The sequence below is a fragment of the Octodon degus genome, unplaced genomic scaffold (assembly GCF_000260255.1).
Source record: "Octodon degus isolate 3935 unplaced genomic scaffold, OctDeg1.0 scaffold00131, whole genome shotgun sequence".
NCBI lineage: Eukaryota > Metazoa > Chordata > Mammalia > Rodentia > Octodontidae > Octodon > Octodon degus.
The window spans coordinates 243,201-267,721 of NW_004524707.1; the positions used below are offsets into that span (position 1 = coordinate 243,201).

The 24,521-nt window shown below is 49.2% G+C and overlaps 1 protein-coding gene across 16 annotated transcripts in view; it reads left to right on the forward strand.

Moving 5' to 3' along the window:
• Nfasc (neurofascin) overlaps positions 1 to 24,521 on the forward strand; it is a 191,064-nt gene that overhangs the window by 109,001 nt on the left and 57,542 nt on the right. For all 16 annotated transcript variants that reach the window (XM_023701259.1, XM_023701260.1, XM_023701265.1 and 13 more), the window contains 5 exons: positions 10,940 to 11,120; positions 17,061 to 17,166; positions 19,545 to 19,741; positions 19,989 to 20,111; positions 22,667 to 22,837. In XM_023701259.1, coding sequence (XP_023557027.1) covers positions 10,940 to 11,120; positions 17,061 to 17,166; positions 19,545 to 19,741; positions 19,989 to 20,111; positions 22,667 to 22,837 — 778 coding nt within the window. The remainder of the gene's footprint in view (positions 1 to 10,939; positions 11,121 to 17,060; positions 17,167 to 19,544; positions 19,742 to 19,988; positions 20,112 to 22,666; positions 22,838 to 24,521) is intronic.

The window sequence follows — 24,521 nt, forward strand, 5'->3', positions numbered from 1 at the left end:
CACAATTTCCTGTGGCAGTGATGTGTGAATGTGCTCCTTAGTTGGTTCTTCTGGTACTATTCTAGTCACTCGATGAGTTAATTCCAAGAACTAATTGCTGGCGTGTGGCCTCAGACGTGCTAATCGAAGGTGGTCACTAGGCATCAATTCAGGCATGCAGGCTGGGAGGTCCTGGAGGTACTGGCTTCCTTGTGGTTTTCTGGCATTTCACATCGAATGTGTTCCATTTTAAGCTTTGGTCTTCCTGCTCCAACGGCCCCCAGACTCACTCCTCCTGCTGTATTGTTTTTTTTTTTTTGTTGTTGTTGTTGTTGTTTTTAAAGAAAAAAAAACCACCAAAATTCTGAAACAATATGGTAGCAGGATAACAATAGTTAATACATTGGGTATTGTTATCTTTACATTAGTTACTCAAAGTACAAGATATACTCATTGAATTATCCAAACAATATTAACACAATCTGTATCTTTTCAATGAACCAAGAGAAATTAGTGGTATAACTATCTTAACTGCTATATATATATATATATATATTTGCTTTTTCACTTCCTTCTTTTTCCATTCCACCAACCCAGTTCCTCTTTGCTTTCGAAAGTTCTTCCCATTTTACAGTATCTGTTGTACATTTTGGATCAGATTGATTCTTTCAGCTTCTCGCCCTAGGAAGAAAACCCGACATTTACATATTCATCTCATTTATTTAACTTATGAGTATGGTCTTGAGTTACATTCTTTTACCTATAAAAGCCCCCAGTTTATCCCTCTTTGTATCTTATACACCATTGCATAAAAAGACAACATGTGGGTTGTTTCCAAGATCTAGCTATTATAGATTGTGCTGCTATAAACATGGGTGCACATATATTACTGTGGTATGATATGAGCCTCCAAACCTAGTTGTTTTTCTTTTGTCTTTTTTGTTTTGGTTTTGGTTTTTTGGTGATACTGGGGATCGAACTCAGGACCTTGTGATTGCCAGACAGGCACTTGTGCCACTGAGCTATATCCCTGGTCTCTCTTCTGTCTTTTTGAAACAGGGTCTTGCTATGCAGTTCAGGCTGGCCTTGAGCTCACTTTGTAGCCCATGGTGGTCTTGCATTTGTGTTGATCTTCCTGCCTCAACCTCCCAAGTGCTGGGATTACAGGCATGTGTTACCATGCCCAGCTTCCAGACCTAGTTTTTTGAAAATTCTTTATACTGATTTCCACAGTCATTGCACCTTCACTCTCACTAACAGTGGAAAAGGGTTTCTTTTCCCCCACAGCCCCTCCAGCATTTGTTATTGGTTGATTTCTTAATAATAGCCATTCTTTCAGGGGGAGATAGAATCTCAATGTTGTTTTAATTTTCATCTCTCAAATGACCAGTGATGCTGAACATTTGTCATATATTTATTTGTTGTTTTTATTTTTTCATCTGAGAAGTGTGTATTCATCTCAGATGCCCATTTTTTGATTGGGTCTTTAAATTTGGGGTGTCTGATTGCTTTGAGCTTTTTGTATGTTCTTGATAGGAATCCTTTGTCTAGAGAACAGCCAGCAAACATTTTTTTTCCCACCTTGGAAGTTGTGTCTTTTCCCTGTTGATGGTTTCTCTTACTGTGCAAAAGCTTTTTAATAAGATGAGATCCCCGTTGTTGATTCTTTGGGATAGTTCCTGTTTGATCGGGCTTTGATTCATAGTCTTTGTCTACACCAATGTCTTCAAGAGTTTTACCTATTCTATGTTCTGGAAGATTTGATATTTTGTCTTAATATTTAGGTCTTTAAACCATCTCAAATTTCATTTAGTGCGCGGTGAAAGTTATAGGTCCAATTTTAACCTTTGGCATGTGCAGAGCCAGCTTTGCCAGCACCATTTATTAAAGAGCCTATCTGTCAAAGATAAGGTGGCTGAGTACATCTGGAGTTGTTTCTGCATCTTCCAATCTGTTCCATTAATCTTTGGGTCTGTTTTGTATTTGTTTTCGTTTGTTTGTTTGTTTCCTATTGTCAATACCGCACTGTTTTAAAATCACCATTGCTCTATGGTATAATTTCAGGTCAGGGAGTGTGATGCCCCCTGCCTTGCCTTTATTGCCCAGAATTGCCTTTGGTATTCTAGGTCCCTTCTGGTTCCTTTTTTTTTGCGATACCAGAGATTGAACTCAGGACCTTGCACTTGCCAGGTAAGTGCTTTTTCTATCTCCTGAGCCCTCCTTTCTGGTTCTAAATAAATTTTATTATTGTTTTCTCTATTTCTGTGATATATGCTGTTGGAAATTTGATTGAAATTGTATTAAATCTATATAGCAGTTTTGGAAGTATGGCCATTTTCTCTATATTGGTTCTTGCTACCCAAAAGCAGGGAACATCTTTCCATTTTCTGTTATCTGCTTCAGTCTCCTTTTCCAGAGTACTATAGTTGTCAATGTAGAGGTGTTTTCCATACTTTTTTGGATTGATTCCTAGGTATTTCATTTTTTTTGGATGCTGTTGTGAAAAAGTCTCTTTAATTTTTCATTCAGTGAGTTTGTTCTTCATGTACAAGAATGTTACTGACTTTTTGTTTGTTTGGTTTAGCTTTTTGGTTTTTTGTTTGTTGGTTGCAGCACCAGGGATCAAGCTCGAGGCCTGTGCTTGCCAGGTAGGCACTTATGCTGCTGAGCCTGGCCTGCTCTTGATTTTTGAATGTCGACTTTGTACCCAGCTATGTTACTGAATTTGTTTATTAAGTGTAGTAGTTTTTTAGTGGAGTTTTGGGAATCTTCTATGTAGAGTATCATGTCATCTGCAGATAATATTTCAGCTTCTTCCTTTCCTATTATTATTACTGTTATTTCTTTCTCTCGTTTAATTGCTCTGGCTAAAGTTTCCAGGACTATGTTGGATAAAAATGGAGGCAGGGGACACCTTGTCCCGTCATTATCACTTAGTTGTAGAAATTTTCTACGTTCTTCTTTAATTGTCTCTGTGACCCATTGGGTGTTTGGAAGGGTGCTGTGTAGTTTCCATGTATTTATGAAGTTCTTGTGGCTTCTTTTGCTGTTGATCACCAATTTCATTGCACTGTGGTCTGAAAAAATTCATGGGATAATTTTGATTCCTTTGCACTTAACTTAAACATGCTCTGTAGGCTGGTAGGTGACCTATTTTGGAGAACATCCTGTGTGTGGTTGAGAAGAGTGTGTATTCTGATGTTGTGGGGTGGAAAACTCTGTAGACGTCTAGTAAATCCATTTGTTCAAAATTATGGTTCAATTCTATTATGTCATTGTTGATTTTTTGTCCAGTGGTCAGCAGTGCGGCATGCCCTCCTTTTGTGACAGTGGGGTATTGAAATCTCCCAATACAATTGTATTAGTGCTTACTTAATTTTTCATGCTTATTAGCATTTGTTTTGTATAGTTGGGTGCAATGGCATTTGTTGCATATAAATTTATGGTAGTTATATCTTCTTTTTGGTTTGTTCCCTTTACAAGGATGTAGTAACCTTCATTACTTCTTTTACTCAGTCAGTTTAAAATCCACTTTGCCTTTTTCACTTCTTTTACAAATAGAAGAGCTATCCTTGCTTTTTTTTTTCTGGCTTCCTCTTGCATGGAGTTTTGTTTTCCATCCTTTGACTTATAGTCTATGAATTTCTTTTGAATTAAATGTGTTTTTTGTATGCAGCATATTGTTGGATCTTGCTCCTTGAGCCAGCTTGCCAGTCTGTGTCTTTTGATTGGTGAATTGAAAACCATTAACATTGATGGTTATAACTGATTTGCATTGATTTACCTTTGTTATGTTATTTTCCTGTTGTTGGCTCTTCTGTTTTTTCCACCCTCTGTTTAATTGTTTGCCTTGCCTGGTGGATTCCTTCTGTTGGGATTCATGAATCTGTAGTCCTTGATATTTCTTTCTAGAATGTCCTTCAAAACATTTTGGAGTGCTGTTTGTTGGTCATGAATTTCCTCAGATGTTCTTTGATATGAAAGTATCATATTTCTCCATCAATTTTGAAAGATAGTTTTTCAGAGTACATCAATCTGCGTTGAAGATTGTTTTCCTTTAGATCTTGAAATACTTCAGACTCTCCTTGAGTTGAGGGTTTGTGCTGAGAAATCAGCAGTGATTCTGATGGGTTTTCCTTTATGGGTGATTTGTTTCTTTTTTCTAACACCTTCTAATATTCTATTCTTGTGTTGAATTTCTGGAATCTTGACTATGACATGCCTGGCTGTAAATTATTTTTGGTTGTGGCCAATTGGAGTTCTATATACACTTACTTGTATGTCAAATGCTTTTTCTCCACCTGGGCAGTTTTCTGTCATGACATCTGTGAACCATGTGCTGTTACCTGCTTTTTCATTGACTCTAATCTTAAGTTATTCTTCTTTGCATCATCTAGCAGCTGTTGTATTGATTTCTCATGCTCTCTTGCTGTTTTCAAGAAGTGTTTCTTTTTATGGTAGCTAACTGCAAGCCTGACCTCTATGCTTGAGATCCTCCTCACATTGACTTAAAGAGAGGAAAAAAAGTTAAGCTAAAAGTTAGAAAACTTCAGCCCTTAGGCCAACTGCAGTCCACTGCCTATCTTTGCAAATAAAGTTTTAGTGGAACCTGGCTATGGCCATTTGCCTACTGTCATAATGGCAAGTGTGCAGGAAGGAGGTGGTCGGCAGTGTGGCATGCTATCGGGTAGGGAGCTATGCACATGGAGACAGCCTATTCCTACACCAACAGCTCTGCTTGCCCCCTTATGAGAGCCCAGACCAGATCTCTTCCAAAGAGAGCATAAGAGGCCTATGTGGGAGAAGGGCAGTACTGATGCTGGCCAAGCATCCAGTCGATGTCCACTGGGCTGTCCTGTGATGGTCATCATGCAGGCTAAATACGATGCTGTCTCCAGCCCCAAGAATCTCACAGTGCAGTTGGAGAAGCAAGCAGTTGACACCCACATCTAGGGCTCACTGGGGTGAGACATCCCTGAATGCTGAAAGCACACAGTTGCCTTGATCAGAAGGGTCTCTGTCGGCTTCCAGCAAGGGGTTACCTAAGCAGGGACAGTGTCAGAGTCAAGTGGAGAAGGGGAGCAGCCTGGCAAGAGATAGCGGTTTAGATAAGGATTGTGTGAAAATAAAGCACAGCACAGTTGAAACATGTAGAAGTTGCCTGCTCAGAGCTGCCACAGCTAGGGAGCTGGCCACTGTCCCTTGGACTTGACAGGGACCCTGCACAGGCTGGGGACAGGCAAGCTCTTCAAGAGAAAAGAAAGATGTCCATCGTGCTGGGAAGCCAGATGGGCACAGCTGCCTAGGAGCAGAGTATCTTAGGGGAGTGGTTGAGGAGCCCATTTGGCTTTGTCTGCTTAGTGCTGCGTCAGATGATATGACAAGAAATGGGAAGGCCTTTAGTTCCTGACCAAGGGACAGCAGGGCTGCTGAGCAGTGGGCTGCGGTGTGGGTGTCACATTGGGCCTGTGCCTGTCTCCCACATCTGTGCTCAGTCTGTCAGTGTGGCTGGGTGTGAGCAAGGACTATTTATGAAGGTCAAAATACTTTTGTACAACTGGGGGTGAGTGGGATGGGGGTGAGGAAAAGTGAGGTCCAGCACCCCAGTCAACACAGACCAGAGGCTTACTGTGAAAACCCAAAAGGTTGTCCAAGCCCACTAGGGCCATCCTGGCCTGTGTGTCCTTCCTCACATCTGTGTGGTTGTCACACCCATGCATCATTGCTGGGGCTACAATGATTCTGTACTGAAAAGTTAGGTTGCTGAACATGGGGTTCTGGTTCTTTGTGTTGCTAGCAGACTAAACCTTATTTGAGCCAGGCCAGCGAGATAGCTCAGCAGACTAAGCACCTGCTTAGGCAAGTGGAAGGACCAAGGTTCGATCCCTGGCACGCCACACCACACTGGCCCTGTCCCCAGGCATGCTGAGCTAGCCACAGAGTCTGGGACATGGTATGAAATCCATGATTACAGCTCCATCAGAGTAGCTTCATCTCTCTTTCCCTGAGATGCTAACAACCAAGCTATTTTTCCTGCCTCCTCAGTTGTGCCCTTCCCAGAAAGGCAGAGTCAGAAGCATGCATTGTGTAGCCTCTTCTGATTGGCATCTTTCCTTTAGGAATATGTAGTTATGTTTCCTCACCATCTTTTCAGGGCTCAGCAGCTCCTTCCTTTGCAGCATTGAATGATACTCCATACTCCACATGTGGCATAGTTGATTTATCCATTGTCCTGCTGAAGAGCAGGTTGCTTCTGTGGTTGGGTGATTCTCAGCAAAGCCACCATAAACGTGCACGAGACTCATGTTGTTTTCTCCCTTCTACTTCCTGCTGCCTGATCTTTTCGTCAGCATTTGTCCTGTTTTTCCCTCTGAAATGGAGGCTCCATGAGAGCCCAGGTATCTTATTACAACCACACTCTAGACCAGCACTGTCACCAGGCCAGCCTGTGACATGGACGAGTGCCTGTCCAAAAGTGTGAGTGGCTTCTGCTACAGGAGGTGAAGAGCTGCCAGCTGAGCCACGTCCCGGAGCTGACAGTCTTCTGTCACTTCTGATGTGTTGTGACCACCAGCACAGCCTGCCGAGAGCGGGGCTGCGGGAGTGCGGGGAGCTCCCAAAGGCGACAGCTTGCGGGAGGGATCTGTGGGCATCTCGCCTGTCTGCCAGGGACAGCTTGTGGAATAAATGCCAGGGGGCCCCCAATCTGGGGAAAGAAAGCAAACCAGGACTTGGACAATAGAAAAGCAGCCTGTGGTCCTAGCTGGCCCGTTCTCATAACTACTTCCTCCTGACATTGACAGAGTGGTGCAGAGAACCAGGATGTGCCCGTCAGTCATCTCTGTGTGCTCAGACCTGCCCCTGACAAGGGCGTGTGGCCTGAGCCCTGTGTGTGCTGTGTGCTTCATGCGCAGAGACCTCACAGCAGCCCCTGGGGTAGGTGTGTCCTGGACGAGAAGCACAAATGCCAGAGCTTTCGCACCTGCTCAGGACCCACACCTTGTACGTGGGGAGTGACTTCAAACCAGGCAGCCCGGCTGCACAGCCAGGCCTCACACTAGAACAGGAGGCCATCGTGCCCTGCGTGTGCCCCCGTGCAGCCACTGCCCACCTCACTTATGCCCCATCCCAGGCATTTTGGATCTGAGTCTCTCACAGGTCCTGAGGGATGCCCAGGTCCTGAGCTCAGGCCGTTTCTCCCTGCGTAGGATGACAAGGTCCTGTGGGCATGCAAACTCAGAATTAGTAAAGTAGACCTACAGACTCATGTGGCACCTGCCTAGAAGATTTGTACATTTAATTGATGCCCAGGTAATTCAGAAAGGTATCCCTTTGCCTTTCTGTGTGGGTCAGTCCTATAGCTCACCAAAGTCCATTTGGATCTTAGATTTCCTCTTGCCATCCATGGTCCTGCCTTTCTGTGCCGCTTGTGCTGGGATGTTTCTCCCTCCACCTGTGACGGATGCTGGGGCTGGCTGCCCCTCTGGCTCTTTTGGTTCTACTGCTGTGAGCAGGTGGGTGAGTGTGAACTTGCGTGGTGCGTGCTTTGAGTTCTGTGGGGCTCAGACCTAGAAACAGAATCACAGGGCCACGTGGCAGTGTCGTGTTCCACTTCATGAGCAGCTGCTGAACTGTACACTTCTTTTTAAAGTGGTAACTTCACTCTGAGACTTTCCTGTACATCATAATCAAGGCAATGAGGCAGAAGAGCCCTACACTAGGAGCTGAGATGCACAGGTTCTTTGTGCACCTTTGCCACTAACCAGTTGGCAGCGTCACCAAGCAAGTCACTTCCCCTCTCTGGGCTCTTTCTTCCTCACCTGAAAAGCAAGGTGCTATGTGACCTTACTACTCATCTTTCTGTTCTCTTCCTCTTTGAAGATTTGGTTGCACAAACTGGGGTTCAGAGAGTAAAGCGGTAGAGAATTGCTAGACTGATAAATGTGATTATCCCAATGCCCTTTTCCTCTCTTGTTCAATTGTGAGTTAGAAATCATCTCAAACAATTGGGCTTTTTTTTTTTTCCTGCCAGTGCATTTCTGGTTAATGAAGAGCTTCTGGCTTCCTAGTTCCACAAGATTCCCAAAATAAAGCACCGCTCCTCATCGCTTCCTGTTGCTTGGCAAGGCCTGAGTGAACTACGGGGGCTGCAGAGCCCAGACATGTCTTCTCACTGCCCCTGGCGATTCTGCTTCCCGGCACAACCCTTTCTTACCCTGAGCCAGAGAGGCGAGCATGGGCTCTGGGAAAAAGTGTAAGAACATCTTAGAGAGAACCAAGACCCCCGTGATACTTTCTGCTGAGAGGCTCCCTCCTTAGGGATCTGTCTGCTATCTTAACACTGACCCAGCTAGGTGGTTTCCTGACCAGGATACAGCATCTTAAGTATGGGGAGATTCCCTGGCAACCAATTGACCACTTTCCTAGTGTGATTCCCTGTCCCACGGGTACTCTCTTCTGCCACCTAGTGGTTTTCTAGGAAAATAGGGGGCTTTTTTGGTTTGGTTTTTTTTTTTTAAAACATTCACTCTTTTAAGTGGCTTCTCGTTTCATTCAATCATTCCTTTTGTTCATTCATCCATATTTTCATCTGTCATGTATTTTTGAGGGCCTGCTATGTCTTTGGTGCTGTGATTCATTCTAAGAACAGAGCCATAAACAAGTCAGAGCATCATTTGTATGGGGGAGACAATTCAGCAACTTTGGAATGAATATAAAGTACAAAGTGCCATTGTGGGGGGAGTCAAGGGTATGCAGGAGCCCTGTGAGAACACAGCAGTCAGACCCAACAGATACTAGCAAAGTGCCATCGTGCGGGGAGTCAAGGGTGTGCAGGAGCCATGTGAGAACACAGCAGTCAGACCTGACAGATACTAACAAGAGAAGAAAGGCTCGGAGGGCCCCGGATGTTCTCAATCTGTGCAGAAGCCCATAGTCCAGACCCAGTGTGATGCTTAAATCCCTTATGGAGATGCAGCCTTGGCTGGAGCACCGCAGAGCACTTGTCCATGGTGGGAGGAGCCTGAAGGGGCGCCAGGTACAGGGCCCCTGAGCCAGCCAAGAACGCGGGCTTTAACTGTCAGGCAGCAGTGAGCTGCTAGAGGCAGCCTAGGGGAGTGGCATATTGACATCTGTAGTTCAGAAACATCCATTTGGTCATAGATGAAGAATGAATCAAGGACAGGTTGAATGCTGGGGGACCACCTAGAGAGCGTCTGAAACTGACGTGATGGCAGTGGGAATGGGGCGAGTGATGTAGCCCAGAAACACATGAGGCCAGGGAGGGAGCTGTTGAGATGTGAGCGGGAATCCTTCAGCTTGCTCTGCATCCCGCGCAGGCACGACCGTGCTCAGTAACCTGCTTCCTGCTCCAGGTCTCCAGCAGGAGGCCTTGTCCCCCAGCAGCTATGCCCTGCACTGCCCTCTTCCCCCTATGGTTGGGACAGACAGGAGACAGTGGGTGTGTGCGGTTGACCCTAGACTTCAGGTTGCTGTCAGATGAAATGGAAGCAGAAGAAGCAGGTGTCCACTTGACAGGCAACCACTTCAGTCCAGGAGAGCTTGAGTTCTCCCACCATGGACAATACCGCCTTGGCCTTCCTTTTTTTTTAACTTTCTGCAAAGCTTTATTCCAGAGGGGCTCAGTCCTTCTTGGCAGCTGCCTTCCTCATGGCGGCCAGCACGTTGCCCAGCTCCTCACGCATCCTCTTGGTGTGGATGTGCAGCCTCACCCTTTTCTTGATGAACTTGAACACGTGCTTGTCCACGGAGACCTTGAGCAGCTCCATGGCGCGCCGCTTATAGAGGACAAAGCTGCACACCTCCTGGATCATGTCCTACACAAACTTGCTATGTTTGGTGAGGCATCTGCAGTGGTGGCTGTGCCTTGGTTTGCTCATATTCTTAGTCACCTTGTGGCCCTCGTTGAGGCCCACAGCCGTTGGGTAGCAGAGGGCCATGGCTGCTGTTCTTCAGTGGTTGCTGTGCTGCCTTCCTCTTTGATTTAGCCCCCTTGTAGAGGAGCAAACCAGACCGTGACTGCAGACGCCGTGATTCAGAGTCTCGGCCAGCTTAGCACTGTGTTTGATTGCATCTCAGCTGCAGGCCACTCTTGTCCTATCATGGGATGGAGCGAGGGAGGGGGCAGTCTCCTAAGGAGACGACGCACTTGAGACAGAAAGCACCTTTCTAACCCGTCTTCCTGGTGCCTCGCGATGATAGCTTGTGCTTAAGCTGTCATAGATATTGTTTATTCTACTGACCACCCCAAAGCCTTCTTCTCCTATGATGTCACACTACTGCCATTACCTTTAAAGGGACAGCACACCTGAGCTGCACAAAATATTTGAAGAAATTGCTCTTTCAGAACAAAACAGTCTGTGGCCAACTGGGGTTCCATCTATTCAACCCAGGATTCCCAGGGCTGCTGATGTCACCACATCACTTCACTCTGATATCAGAAGAGATCACAGTGATGTTGTCTCTCTGCCCCTGCTCCAAACTCACTCAAGGAGTCCATGGGCTATTGCATTTCTACACCTCTGCATGGCATCCTCTGGATGCTGGGCCTGCAGGCCAGTGTTTGCTTTTGTAACTAATGTGTGTGGAACTGTCCTTCCTTGTGAGGCAGTAGTTCTCAGTTGTGGGTGGCTTTGCGCTCCTAGTACAAGTGACAACATCTGGAGCCATTTTTGGTTAGAGGTAGAGGTGGACCCAGCTGACATCTGGTAGAAAGAGACCAGGATGCTGGGAAACGTCTTCCAATGCTCAGCACAGGTCCCTACATAGAACTGTTCAGTCTCATATGTCATTAGTTTTGAAGTTAAAAGCCCTGTTCTATGACAGCCCCTTGCTCCGTGCCCAAGGGAACCAAGAGACCCAAAGTCCTCCAGCGCCCCTGAGGAGTACAAGGGCAGACACAAGTACACAAAAAACTTACTTCTTGTGTTTCCTTCCACAGCTGAGCTCTGTCCCGAAAGCCCACGTGGAGCAGCTGGAGGCAGCGAGATCCCGAGGGCTGGGGAGTGGGGAGCAGGGCCTGGTGCCGAGGATGGCCAGGCAGCAGCCGCCACCCTGGGTCCACGCAGCCTTCCTCCTCCTCCTCCTCAGTCTTGGCGGGGCCATCGAGATTCCGATGGATCGTGAGTCTTGCCCCATCCTCTTCTTGTTTGGGGGCAGAGGAGCGGGAGACAAGGGGAGAGTTAAGATGACTTGGAGAAGGTTGGGGAGAGGTTAGCAGAGAATGCTTCTGGGATTCGAAGCTGATCTTCTGTCCAGTGAATCAACACAGGCTCGTGTTCGGAAGTCTGATACTGTAAGTTACAGGGCTGGTCTCTATGATGAGGCTCAGGATGAGGCTCGGCCTTCCCAGGGTGGCATAGTATGGAATTCTGGGAGCTACTTGGTGCCCTTCCTTCTGCTCACCTGCCCTGTCTGCTTTTGGCCTTTCCCTAAGAGCAGTTTCAGGGTGAAGTGTACTTGCCTTTCTAATGCTGTATACAAAGCTGAACCCTTGGCTCCCTTCACTTTAGGGCCCAGGAGAGGAGACGGCCTGGGAAGGTTGGGAAGGTGCTTATCTTTGTTAAAGGCTTAAGTAAGACAATAAAATGAAACCTCAGTGTAATAGGAGAACTGGACATGGCTTCCTTCTGTCATGCTGGAGAGTGAATCTATTCTGCTTCTCTGGTTGGGGCACTGTCTGACCATCAGAATCTTAAACTAAGGAGTTTAAAATGTTAAGACAGCACCCTGCATGTTGCTGCATTCCTGGGTGGCCTGCTGGTCGGCAGCCACACTTCTTGGTCCTGCCTTAAGGAATAACTAGGACCAGCGTGATGGTAACACTGGCATGTCCCCCCCTTAGTTGACAGATGTCTCAAGAGGGGGTGGCAGCATAAGTGGTCTGCAGGAAGTCCTCATGGAGCTCTCTAAAGGCGGACTTTCCTCCTACACTGTGCTACCCATAAGAATGGTGCCCCAGGGGAGTGGGCACCGGGGATGGTAGAGAACCACAATAATTATAAACTGAACCCAAAAGTAAGATGAGCAAGGCTGCTGGCGCCCCAGTAGTGGCCCAGGTGCATGTGCACGTCAGGGTCCACACACAGGGCAGTCAGGGAAGCGAGTTGTGAGAGGAACTGTTCCCATGGTGACCATCTGCAGCTGGCAGGCTGGAGGAGGGTTCTCATTAACAGTCCCCGGCAGACAATCTAATAGGAGCGCGATAAAGGCCATGTCCCTGGAGAGGGAGGGGGTGCCGAGGAAATTGGGTTATCAAGAAAGTGGTGAAGGCTCATTTCTCTTCTGCCGCTTCTCACTCACTCATCTGCCATTCTGATCTCAGGCTGGGTGGAGGAGGGGGTCGTGTGCTGTGAACTCAGAAAGAGATGGCTTTGGTGGATTTCTGATAGGTGCAGGGCTGTAATCTCAGCACTCTGAGAGAAGGGAGGAAGATTGCAGGTTCCAACCCAGCCTGGGCAACTTAACATGACCCTATCTCGAAATAAAAACATAATAAAAAGCAGGCGATATAGCTCAATGTAGAGGCTCTGGATGTAATGCCTAGTCCTGGGGCAAGAGGAAATCTGGATTTGTATACTGCTGTAGACAGAGAACCCAAGCAGTCATCTTCTCCAAATTGCTGCTATGGCAAAGAGCGGAGAGTACCCTAACCTACCCATCCTCCATCCCATCCTAGAACCCCCAAGGGGGTCCAGAAGAAGCCAACCTTCTGTGTTGTGTTCATTTAAACTCTGCCCCTTGCTTGTTTGCAGTCACTGACATATGGTAATAAAGACAAAAAAGAACCTGAATCTGAATCTCTTGCCTCCCCACTCTGGCATTCAGCATGCCCCCCACCCACCCACCCACACCTTGTACTTTACCCTACCTCCTCGCAGTCTTCCCTGGACCCACTGAAATAGCACTGTCCAGGGCCAGGCAGAGATCCAAACGCTGTATCTCATCACACAGCGTTCTCCTGGTGAAGCAAGGAAGCAGGTATTCACCTGAGCTGACAGATTAGGAAACAGGGAAGCAGTCTAGTGGAGAGGTGTATCCTGCAGAAGTCCAGGATAGCCCATGCTGCCAGGATTGTGTCCTGGAGGTCCTGCCCTATCCCTAGCCATTGCAGCATCTCTAGATGCTGCGCATGTACACACGCATGCACGCGCGCGTGCGCGCACACACACACACATGCGTGACAGCCCTGCCCAGAGGACCCAGCTGTCTTTTTTTTTCTTAATTTTTTTAAACATTTATTTATTTATTTAGTGTGTGTGTGTGTGTGTGTGTGTGTGTGTGGCCAGCTCAGCCCACCAGGGGGCGGGGCGGGCTGGCATGTGGTGCTGGGGGATTGAACCGCGGTCCCTATGCTTTCCCAAGCTTGTTCCAAGTAGGTGCTTTAGACCACTGAGCCATCTCACCAGCGCCGCCGACCCAGCTGTCTTGAAGAGGTCCCAGCAGCTTCTTCCAGGCCCAGCACCCAGGCTCCTGCTCTGGTATTAGCCAAGCACCCTTTTGTCTCTGGGCTGAGGAAAGATCTGCCTTCCTAACCTTCCTGGCCTGAGGCTGTCAGGACTCCTTGGTGTCATCCTGCTTCCCCTTTGGAGACATTCTCTATGCTTCAAGGGCAGGAAAGCTGCCTCCACACTGTGGAGTTGGCACTGTAGCTCCCTGGAAGAGGGCCCTGGGCCACTACACAATCCCTCATTGAGACCACAGTGAAGTCTCACACATCCCCACCCCTCCAGCTCCAAGGAGAACAGTGTGACCTTTGGAACAACCAAAGGGTCACCTCCTGAGCCACAGCGGGTTTGCCAAAAGCCAAGTCTGCTAGAGGCTTGCCCTTCTGTCTGTCCATCCCACACCAAGGGCACTTGGCACTCGTGTCCTGGGCATTTGCAGAGAAGGCCCATAGAGTGGGAGAGACACTTCCTCCCCACCTTCACTATGGGATGGGCACCATGACATTCACACCCCTCCACCTGTTCTTCAAGGGAAGAGTGAGAACCAGAGCTCTCAGGTCCCAATGCCCAGAAGGGAACAGAGGCATCGAAGGGCTGGAAGGGCTTTGTGGGAGCAAAAAGAGCAAATTCATCGCCGGACGGCCAGTTCTGAAGGAGAGCCAGGCAGGTGGTGTGACACTGGATGAGAGCTTGATTCTCTTTGTCCTTGGCCGTGTCCTATCCCCAGTCTTCTCCAGGTGGCAGCTTGTCTTCTGGGACGATACTGTCCCTGCAATAAATTCCTCAAGAGCACAGTGGTGGCTACAAATGTCATTGTGCCCTGGCAAGTAGATTTTCAAGAGGCTCCTGGCCAGACAGGCCATGTGGAGGTAGGGACAGCAACCAGCCAGCTCCAGCTGCCCTGAGAGCCTCCACTCAAGGTTTCCCCTCTTCCCCGATCCAAAGTGTTCATCTAAAGGAGAACAGAGTGTTGAGCCCTCCCCACCCCTCACCCCGGCTAACTCACCTCCCCAGGCAAGGGCAAACCAAACAGAGCTATGAGCTGGCCATAGTGGTGCGCACCTACAATTTGGGCAACTTGGCAATTTAGTGAGACCTCGTCTCACAATAAAAAATAACAAAAGGGCTAGGGAGGTAGCCCAGTGTAAAGGCCCTAGGTCCAGTCTCCAGTACCAAAAAAAGCACATTAGTGAGACAGCAGTAGCGTTCTGTCATCAGGACCTCCCGGGCCTAATGAGCTCCAGCTCTTCCAGGCCCCCTCTGGCCCCTGCACTCTTCTTCCTCCCCATCCCACTCCCCCAGATTGGCAGATTGGAAGGCATAGTATCCACTCTAGCTCTGCACCAGACCTCCCATGGGCTCTTAACGGGTAACTGCGTGCTATTGGAGAGAGGGCTTCTGGCCAACGTCTAGGGCTCTTCCAGCCAATCCACCTTTTGCTTTGTGAAAGCGCTGCTTGGAGCTCCTCTGAGTGAGGCCAGAGCCCCACCTGTATGTGAGGACCCAACAGATCCCAGTTATGCCTGGAAATGAGAAGGCCGAGCCGGTGGTCAGAAGGACTGAGCTCTGGTGTCAGCCCTGCTTGTCCTGAGAATGGCCCCTCCATCCTCCTGCCACTCCATGGCAGCCCCACGTAGTCACCTTTCCTGAGCCCCTGGTGGCAAATCACGGACCAGTGACAGTGCCGCTGTGAGGAGCTCCCGGAGTGTGTATGCAGAAACGGGACTTCTTCCTCGCTCCCACCTGCTTCCTGCCAGGGAAGCCCTGGGCACATGGGAAAAGGAAACACCTCTTCTGCGTGGGCCACACTCTTCCAGCCCACCGTGAAGGCTTTCTATGGCTATGCTGCTGGGACTTACTGTCAACAGTGCATGTTCTAGGGGACTCATTCCCACCATGCCTACTCTCTCCTCACCTGTCTCTTGTCCCTTTGCTTCCATGACCTTTTGGGCCTAATGAACTCCAGCTCCTCCAGGCCCCCTGACCCCCGCACTCCTCTTCCTCCCCATCCCACCCTCCCAGAAGATCAGCAGATTGCAAGGCATCAAGGTCCCCATGACTCCACCCTGGTGCTGCAGTCTCCCTTCCCCCAGCACCCCCTCAAGAAGTCAACCCACAGTGTCCACACCCTGTACAGTGAGAACGCAGAGGTGTGTTCTGAGGTTGTCCTAAGGAAAGATACTTTGCAGTTACAGCAGCTCATGTTCTTTTTTCTGCAGACACCTTTGAGCCAAGATGTTCTCCCCACAAGAACGCTAGCCAAACCCTTGCTATCCAAGCTACACTACAGACCACAGGCCTCCACATCATCTGGCCACTGGTCAGAAATGCAGACTGTGGGCCCAGCTGTAGCTCAGTGACAGAACGCTTGGCCTAGCAAACTTGAGCCCATGAGTTTCATCCCCAGCAGCATATCCTTACCTGTATAGGAGCCACCTGTCCTCAGCAGGTGCGCCTTCCAGGGACAGCTGGAGAAGACTTGAGCATCCTCCTCTTTACCCTCTCTGTGTAAAATTCAGTAAGGAGCAGGATTTCCATAGGACAATGTATTTCTGCCAAGAATAGGGCAACAATAGTTCACCAGTCTCTAGGCTCCCTATTTGGGTTTTGGACTACAAGGGGGCAGCACCTTCTCTATAAAGCACATGATGGGTCTGTTCCCAACCTCTAGCCAGCTCTACCCTGAGCTCTGAAGAAAGCCTGGACCCAGGGCTGTGCCCATGACCCCCTCAACCCTCTCCCTGCCTGGTGGACATGAGGATACTTGGTAGTTAGGCATGAGCGATAACAGTGTTCTTTTCTCCCTCTCCCTCTCATGCTAACCCATTGGAACTAACAGCAAGCATTCAGAATGAGCGTAAGTCCTGTGCACCACCCCACCCTTGTGCCTCTGAGGTAGGAGGGAGGACAGGAGGGTGGGAGAGGCCCTGTGAGGCCAGGTGAGAAGATGCCTGGGGCCAGTAGCCTCTCCACCAGCCCTGTGGTGAGGTTCCAACCACACTGAGACCAAGAACTCACATAGCTGGAGGCTCCCACTGCTGGATTAGGTAGAGGAGCAGGCCGACAGAGGAGAGTCCCTGGATGGAAGCCAAGGTCCACCACAGCCCTGCCTGCTCCTCTATCCTCTGGTGGCTGGCATGGGACCCTGACATAGAACCTTGGGGCCCAGGACCCCGGGGTAGAGGATCTGATAAGCCCCAAGGACGCAGTCTAGGACTAAGGCCTCTTTCAGCTCTTACCCATGGTGTGCCTTGAAACTCAGAACCACAGCCTCTGAGCTCTAAAATGGTAGCTGCTTTTGTTCTTGCGTTCCTCCAGCACACTCCTGCCAGAGACTTGTTGGGCAGTGAGCGTTAGGTGTTAGGACATAAGGCTGGGCATAGGAAATGCCTGGCTTTCAGCCTCTCACAGGACACTCCAGCATCTTCGTGAAGGCATTCTTTTCTTAGCCCTCAGCAACCACTCTCTTTCCTACAGCCCCATTTGAGAAGTGGGTCTCTAGAGTAGGGTCTTTTCACACCTGTTTGTCTGCATGGCCCATGATTTCAGCTGTCCCCAAAGCCAGGACCCAGCCGAGTCCTTGAAGCCCTGACTGCCCCCATTTTCCTGTTTTAGTGACCCAGCCTCCAACTATCACCAAGCAGTCTGTGAAGGACCACATCGTGGACCCCCGTGACAACATCCTGATTGAGTGTGAGGCAAAAGGGAACCCCGCCCCAAGGTGAGTGGGGGGAAGGGCCAGCGAAGACTACCCCCTCGCCTCTGGGCCCTATGATGCAGCAGGCAAATCAGGCACTCAAGAAGTTAAATTCAGCCTCAGACCAGGTAGAAGGTACAATTTAGGAAGCAGGAAAATTAGCTGATAAGGAAAGTAGGGGCTGGTAGTACTTAAGTGGTTTGTCTGAATTCACCATAAAAAGCCAGGAGTAGACACCAGGTATTCTGACTTCTAGCAGAACATTCTGCCCCGAGCCTGGTGTCACCATCGTCCACTCCCTGTTCGGCTCTGGAGAGTTCCTCCTCCTGGCTGACTGCAGCTTTGCATTCTGAGCTCTCTCTGCTTATCTGCTGATCAGGATCAAGTGAGGGCTCCGCAGACAGGAGCTGGATGCCCGATCTGGCCAGGCTCCGCTGGCTGCTCTCACTCACATTGTCTGCTCCACTGTACATCTTTGTCTGCGGCAGGATCAATGTCCTCATGCAGAAGAGGCAAGCAGAGGAACAGAGATTTCAAGTACCTTTTCTACAGTTTTTCCCCAGGAAGTGGCAGAAGCTGGGTATAAACCCAGCGTTTGACCCCACAAGCCCCGGTTCATTTCCGACAAGGATAAGCTTGGAGACACAGCAGATGCTGTCTGCATCCACCATTACATATGCAGCCATGGGCTCCACAGGCCTTAGGCCAGCTGTGATGAGGCCAGGCCAGGATGTGGGTGTCACAGAGGAACAAGCTGGCCCAGGGCTGCAGGGTGTGTGTGGCAGCCTTGTTCTGACCCAGATTTTCATGAAAGGGTCTGACCCAGAGCTGTGAGCCTGGAACCAGCAGAGGTTATCTGGCCAGAAGTGGGACTCACCCTGGAGGCCCAGTGGTGACACCGGTGATGGTGCTTCTGGGATTGGTCTTTTCCCATGTTCCTCTGCAGGGACAGTGACTCACACTGAGCAGCCTCTGCCTCTCCCCCTGCTTTCACTGTTTCTGTGATGAGCAGCTGAAGGTGTAGCCCTGTCTGTGTCTTCCCAAGCAAAGCAAGGCGCTTGGCATTTTGTTCTTTGTTGCTTTTTGCATTATTGTCCTTGTTTTTGTTTTTGTTTTTGTTTTTGTTTTTGTTTTTTTTTGCAGTGCTAGGTTTTGAACCCAGGGACTCATGCATGCTAAGCAAGCACTGCACCACTGAGCTACAGGCCCCAGCCCAGAGGGGCATCAGGTGCTCCACACATCATTCAGTGTCATTAGGCTGCCCATCCTTCAAAAGCTGCCTCTTCAGGAAGGGTAGGGGATGGAAAAAGAGGGAGAAAGAAAACAATTTAGATGCATTGTGTACATGTACCAACTCCCTGTGATGAGTTGTGATCCTTTTTGTTTTTCTTCTTTTTATTTTATTTTATTGAGAAACAAATATCAGCAAGACAGTTTCAAAGCTGATTAATAGGACATTTTCAATAATTAATAATTAATATATTGTACATTGTTATCTTCTTAGTGGTTATCCATAGTACAAAAAGCAGACAGGATATCCTGTCCAAACACTATTACTACCAATCTTCCTTCTCATTAAATTAAGCAAAAGTAGCTGTATAGCTATCCTAACTATTCTGTATATACAAATACAAAATGGTCCTTCCTTTGTGTCCCCTTCTTTTGTTTAGTCCTGTCAGAAATGGGTATTCCATTGGCATCTAGATACTATAGGTGTGTGAATTCAGCAAAACAATTCAACACAGTCTAGCAGCCCACAATAATAGTGGGTTATCCGCAGAAGTTGTTGACTTGAGAAGTTGTTGACTTTCACAGCTCAGCATATTAATGTGGCTTTACTTTACATACCTCACATGCTGCAAACATGTACTTACAACAATATAAAATAAAAAGAGGAAAGCTGTCCTCTAGCGCAGCAGTGTGGCCACTACTTCACCATCCACACCTGCAGAGCATGGCAGCAGCCCAGCCAGTTCCCTTTGGGTGTGGCAGGCAGGGGCTGAAGGAACAGTGCAGTCCTCACCAGTTTGGGCCTGGTGCAGCGTGAATTTGGGTCTGCATTCCCGGCAGGACACAGGGCATGTCCTGAGACCAGAAGGAGCAGCTCATTCTGGGTTTGAAAAAGTCAACATTACTGCCTGCTCTCCATTGGTACACCTAAAGGACAGACTCTCCTGTGGGCTGGCTGAGTGCCCACCCCTCAGATCCCCCCTGCATGGTGTAGAAGTGCTGAGACCAGGCCCTGCCCCGGAGAGACCCAGGGAGCACACGGGGTTTGCAGCCTCTCTACTCCCTAAGTTCCACCTCCAAGGGCTGGGTCTGTTAGCACAGAGGGGTGTGGGTGGAACTGAACATTAATGTTTGGCCATTTGTCATGGTTACCCCATCCCCCTTGTCCATAGCTTCCACTGGACTCGAAACAGCAGATTCTTTAATATCGCCAAGGACCCAAGGGTGTCCATGAGGAGGAGGTCGGGAACCCTGGTGATCGACTTCCGCAGTGGTGGGCGGCCAGAGGAGTACGAGGGCGAATATCAGTGCTTCGCCCGCAACAAGTTCGGCACAGCCCTGTCCAATCGGATCCGCCTGCAGGTGTCCAGTGAGTACTGCGAGGCAGGGTCAGGAAGATAAGGCAGAGCGTGGAAGGTCATGCCAAGAGGGCAGAAAAATTCCCAGGAATGGAAACTTGCAAGCCAGAGTCAGCCCCAAAATCACAGGCCACCCTGGGTATCAGAGAAGGGGAAGAGGAGACCCTGCTGCCTGGTAGACACCCCAACAAAGGCCTCTGCACTCCTGCCCGAGTTCAGCCCTCACCCTCACTTTACCCTTCTTGTCTTCTTCCCCAGAATCGCCCCTGTGGCCCAAAGAAAACCTAGACCCAGTTGTGGTTCAGGAAGGCGCACCCCTGACGCTGCAGTGCAACCCCCCTCCGGGTCTCCCCTCTCCGGTCATCTTCTGGATGAGCAGCTGTAAGTTTTGGGAGCCCCAAGTTTTGTGGAGAATCTAGTCCTAGGGGTGAGCTGGCTGTGCTAGATGGGAGGGTGAACTCAAAGCTGAAAGACCATGCTTGGAAGAGACAGAGACAGCTTGGCCATGTGGCTGAAAACACAGGTCTCAGAGAGACTGCTTCTGCTGTGTGATTTTAAACAGGTTGTGTAACCTCCCTGGGCTTGCGTCTCTTCTGGGAGAAACAGAACTAGCAATGTACTTCCCTGGGGATGTTACTGTAAAGGTCAGTGAGCTAATCCATCCAAAGTTATGAGAACTGGGCCAGACACACAGACAGTTCTTAGTACTGTTTGTGAAGGTCAAGAATTGCAAAGGAAGAAAAACAGGAGGAGGAAAAACCATGCCTGTGGGCCATAGGGAGGGCCTGGAGTCGGGGAGGGGAGGGGAAATGAGAGGGGGCTGGACCACACCTCCTCCTGCTCTTTGGTCAGTCTGGACTTGCTCCACCCACTTGTTCTCAAAGGGCAGTATGAAGTCTGACAAGGGACAAGGAGGAGAGAGTGTGTTTGAGGCAGGGGTCAGGTGATAGCATGCAGAGATGTTCAGCACAGGTTTGGGTCAGGTTTGTTTAACCTCTCTGGGCCTAAGTTTCCGTATTTTCAATTAAGATGGGGGATAAATACAGTGGTAATTAGAGATCTGTGGTCTCTGTGCAGCCTGCTGGCTTTCCTTCCCCTCCCTCTGCACCCGATTTCTCGACCCCTCCCTCCATCCCTCCGTATTCACCCAGCCAGCCATCCTCCATCCCTTTGCATCCTTCCCTCCCTCCCTCCCTCCTCCCATTCCTCCACCCTCCCTATCCATCTGTCCATCCAATCATTATCCCTCTTTCCACACACCCCATCCACCCATCCATCAGTCTGCATATCCACTGCCCATCAGCTCACTTCCAAGAGGGGCTGCCATGTCAAAAAGGCAGCATTGCAAGCTGTCTTGTGAGGGTGGCTCTGTGCTCCGTCATTGTCCTCTGCCCTTGTCACACTGTGTTGTGTGGGCAGGCTGCCCAGCCACAGGCAGGGGCTGGCTTGTTAGCTCCCAGTGCCAGCTCTCCCCTCTCATCCATCACATGGAAGTTCATCACCATGTTGCATCCATGCCTCCTCCCGAGCAGGCCTAATGGCCCTCTGCTTCTTTCCATCCCCGCTCCAGCCGCCATCAGCCCATCCCTGGGTATTGTCCCTAACAGGGCTCCCAAGTCAGATACTTAAAGCCCTTCCTTGGCTCTTCCCTCACTTCACCTCAGGAAAGATCCAGACTCCTGTCCTTGGCTTCGGGTCCCCTTCCTGGCTGGTGCCTCTGCCTGTGTCACCCTCTGCCTGCATCCCCAGCCCATGTGGGCTCTAGCCTTTCGCAACACTCTTCCTGCCACTGAGAAGCCCTATAGCTCCTCCATCTTTTCTACCTGATGTAAGACATGCAGACTTTAGGGTTCAGCCCCAGACCCCCAGGTGGACTAGCCCCTTCTCTGCAGCCTCCTGTTCCTCCCTGGTGTACTCTGCTCTGCATGCTGTATTGCAGTGACTTACTGCCTGCTGTCCTTCCTGCTAGACTGGCAGCTTGATGAGGGCAGGAGCTGTCTTTTTTGTTCATCATTCATCAGAACCTGGTTCAGTGTCTGGAGCCCAGGAGGCCTACAGCACATCTCTGAGGAGTGATTCAAAGAGCCCACTGTGGAAATGCTGGCGTCCCTGATCTTGTGCTTTCAGATATGGTGATTTGGAAAATAGTTGTGGGGACAGGAAGGAGACAGCTGTGTGTAGTCAGCCTTAACTGGATGTGAACTGACCTAACAGTGTGGAGACCTGGTCTTTTGTGTTTCCATCAGTGCTGGAGAAAGCATTATTAATACAGTCTGCAGCTTCAGCCATTCCTCTGATGTCACTAACTCTAAAAAGCACACATTATTGTAATTTAACAGCTCTAAGATTGGAAGAACTCTTAAAATTGGTGGTATGCTTCAGTGATTGGTGCACATCTTACAACTGTAGTAAAGAGCTGCTTTTCTTAGGGAAAAAAAGAAAGCATCTTTTCATGGCTAGTGGCTAAATTTTGATTAAGTGCAACAAGGCCAAGTTAATCTGAATTTAATTCACCAACTTGTTGAGAGCCTTCACGTGCCAGGCTCTGTGGCAGGGGCTGGACCCTGCCTTTGCAGCGCTCCCCTGCTAGCTTGAGAATTTATACCCAGACTTAAGGACCATCTGAAGGCTTGCGTTCCCTCCCCCTGAACTAGGAGATAGTCATATCTTCTGTGGCATGAGCAGGGGTTTGCAGTGCATGGTCATACTGCATGAGGGCAGTGTGCAGGCCGAGCTGGATCTAAATTCCTGCTCCTCCCTTGCTGCCCGCTTGCTTGGTTCTTCTCTGTAGAGTGGAAGCGGCTCTGGCCTAGAGCTGGGAAGGTTGGAAGGAGCGCTGTCAATCTGCAGCACCAGGCCCACTTCTGTAGTGTTAGTGGTTGGCCGCAGGCGATGCTCAGTCCCTCTGACCTCCCACCCTGCCTGCTTCCTTACAGCCATGGAGCCCATCACGCAGGACAAGCGCGTCTCCCAGGGCCATAACGGGGACCTGTACTTCTCCAACGTGATGCTGCAGGACATGCAGACCGACTACAGCTGCAACGCCCGCTTCCATTTCACTCACACCATCCAGCAGAAGAACCCCTTCACCCTCAAGGTTCTCACCAGTAAGTGCAGGCCCCCGCCCAGGGCCACAGCTGGAGGAGCCCCACAGCCTGAGGCACCAGTGTCTCTGAGGCTTGCCTAGAAATACTACCCGCCCACACCACCACACCTGCCTGCGGACAGTGTTGCGCAATTCTAAAGCCTTGAGTCGAACTTTGCCCTCTTGGCCAGCACTTCTCCAACTTCATTGGGAATTAGAATCACACCCCAAGGCCCAGCCCTGTTTTAGCTGGGCAGCCTGGCAGCTGCGAGACTTAGCGTTCCAGAGTGTGACAACCACTGCTTCCAAGCATCATCAGTCATCTCAATTCCCTCTTTTAGCTTATTTCTGGTTAATGCTTGGTTATCTTTATTTCCAGAAGAAAACCAGAGCATAATATATTAAAACTAGGGAAAGCCAGGCATGGTAGCATACCTGTCATCCCTCGGGAGGCTGAGACACAAGTATCGCCACAAGCTCCAGGCCAGCGTGGGCTACATAGTGAGTTCACAGCCGGCCTGAACTACATAGCACCACCCTCTCTTAAAAAGAAACAAACAAAAAAACTAGTGGACACACAAAATAAATTTTATTTGATTCTATTATAGGTATTTGCTGAACCACATAGAATCACTGTTTAGAAGCTGCATATTTATGTGTTGACTTGATTTGTTTTAGTTTTTATTCCTTGATTTTTTTTCTTTTTTTGATGCAAAAGCAAGTCACATTTCCTGATCCAGGATAGTATTGGTGGCCTCCCCCGAGTTGTAAGGAAACTTTAGTTAGAAGTGTAAGGACAGGTGGGAAAATAGCTTAACATTCTAAGTGCCTGCCTGGCAAGCACAAGAACCCGGGTTCGATTCCTGTTAGCACTTGCCATGCCAGTCCCAAAGCCAGCTGTGGTGGCACATGCCTATAATCCCAGTGCTGGGGAAGCTGACACAGAGGATCACTATGAGTCTGAGCTGCATAGTGAGACCCTGTACCAAATGCATAAATCAATAAATCATTTTTGAAAAATTAAAAAAAAGAAATGCAAGGACAAACCAGCCTGGAACTTTTGCTTCAAAGGCCTCAGCTTGCCAAGCGTGGTAATATATGCCTGCAATCTTAGCTATGTGGGAGGCTGAGGCAGGAGGACAGCAAGTTTGAGCCCAATCTGGCGGTGTAACAAGGCTCTGTCAGAAACTTTAAAAAAGGGGCTGGGGGGATGGCTCAGTGGAATAAGCGCTTCCCTGCCAAGCACAAGGGCCTGAGTTCAATCCCCGGTTCCACAAAAAAAAAAAAAAAAAAAAAAAGAAAAGAAAAGTTTCTTTAAAAAATTGCTAAAGGGCTGTTGATATAGCTCAGTTGTAAAATACCCTGGGTTTTATCCTCACTACTGGAAAAAAAAAAACAACTCCTGGGGTTGTTCATGACATTGAAAGTTGTCCCAGTTGGTTTTCACTATGGATATCTTACGACCTCCACCCTAACAGGAGGCCTCAGTCTGTCTGACGCACACTGTGGACATAGCTGTCAGAGCTGTGGGTGTTGAGGGTCCTGGGGAGGTCAGGCCCGAGCACCAGGTGGGTGCTGGCTGCTCCCCCAGTCAGAGAGCCACCTGGAGGTGCCAGTGTCACCTGAGTGGTGCTGGTGGGCAAGGCATGGGATGGCAGGGGCTTAAACCCTTCTTTTTCTTTCCTCATCACTTTCTGCCAGTGCAC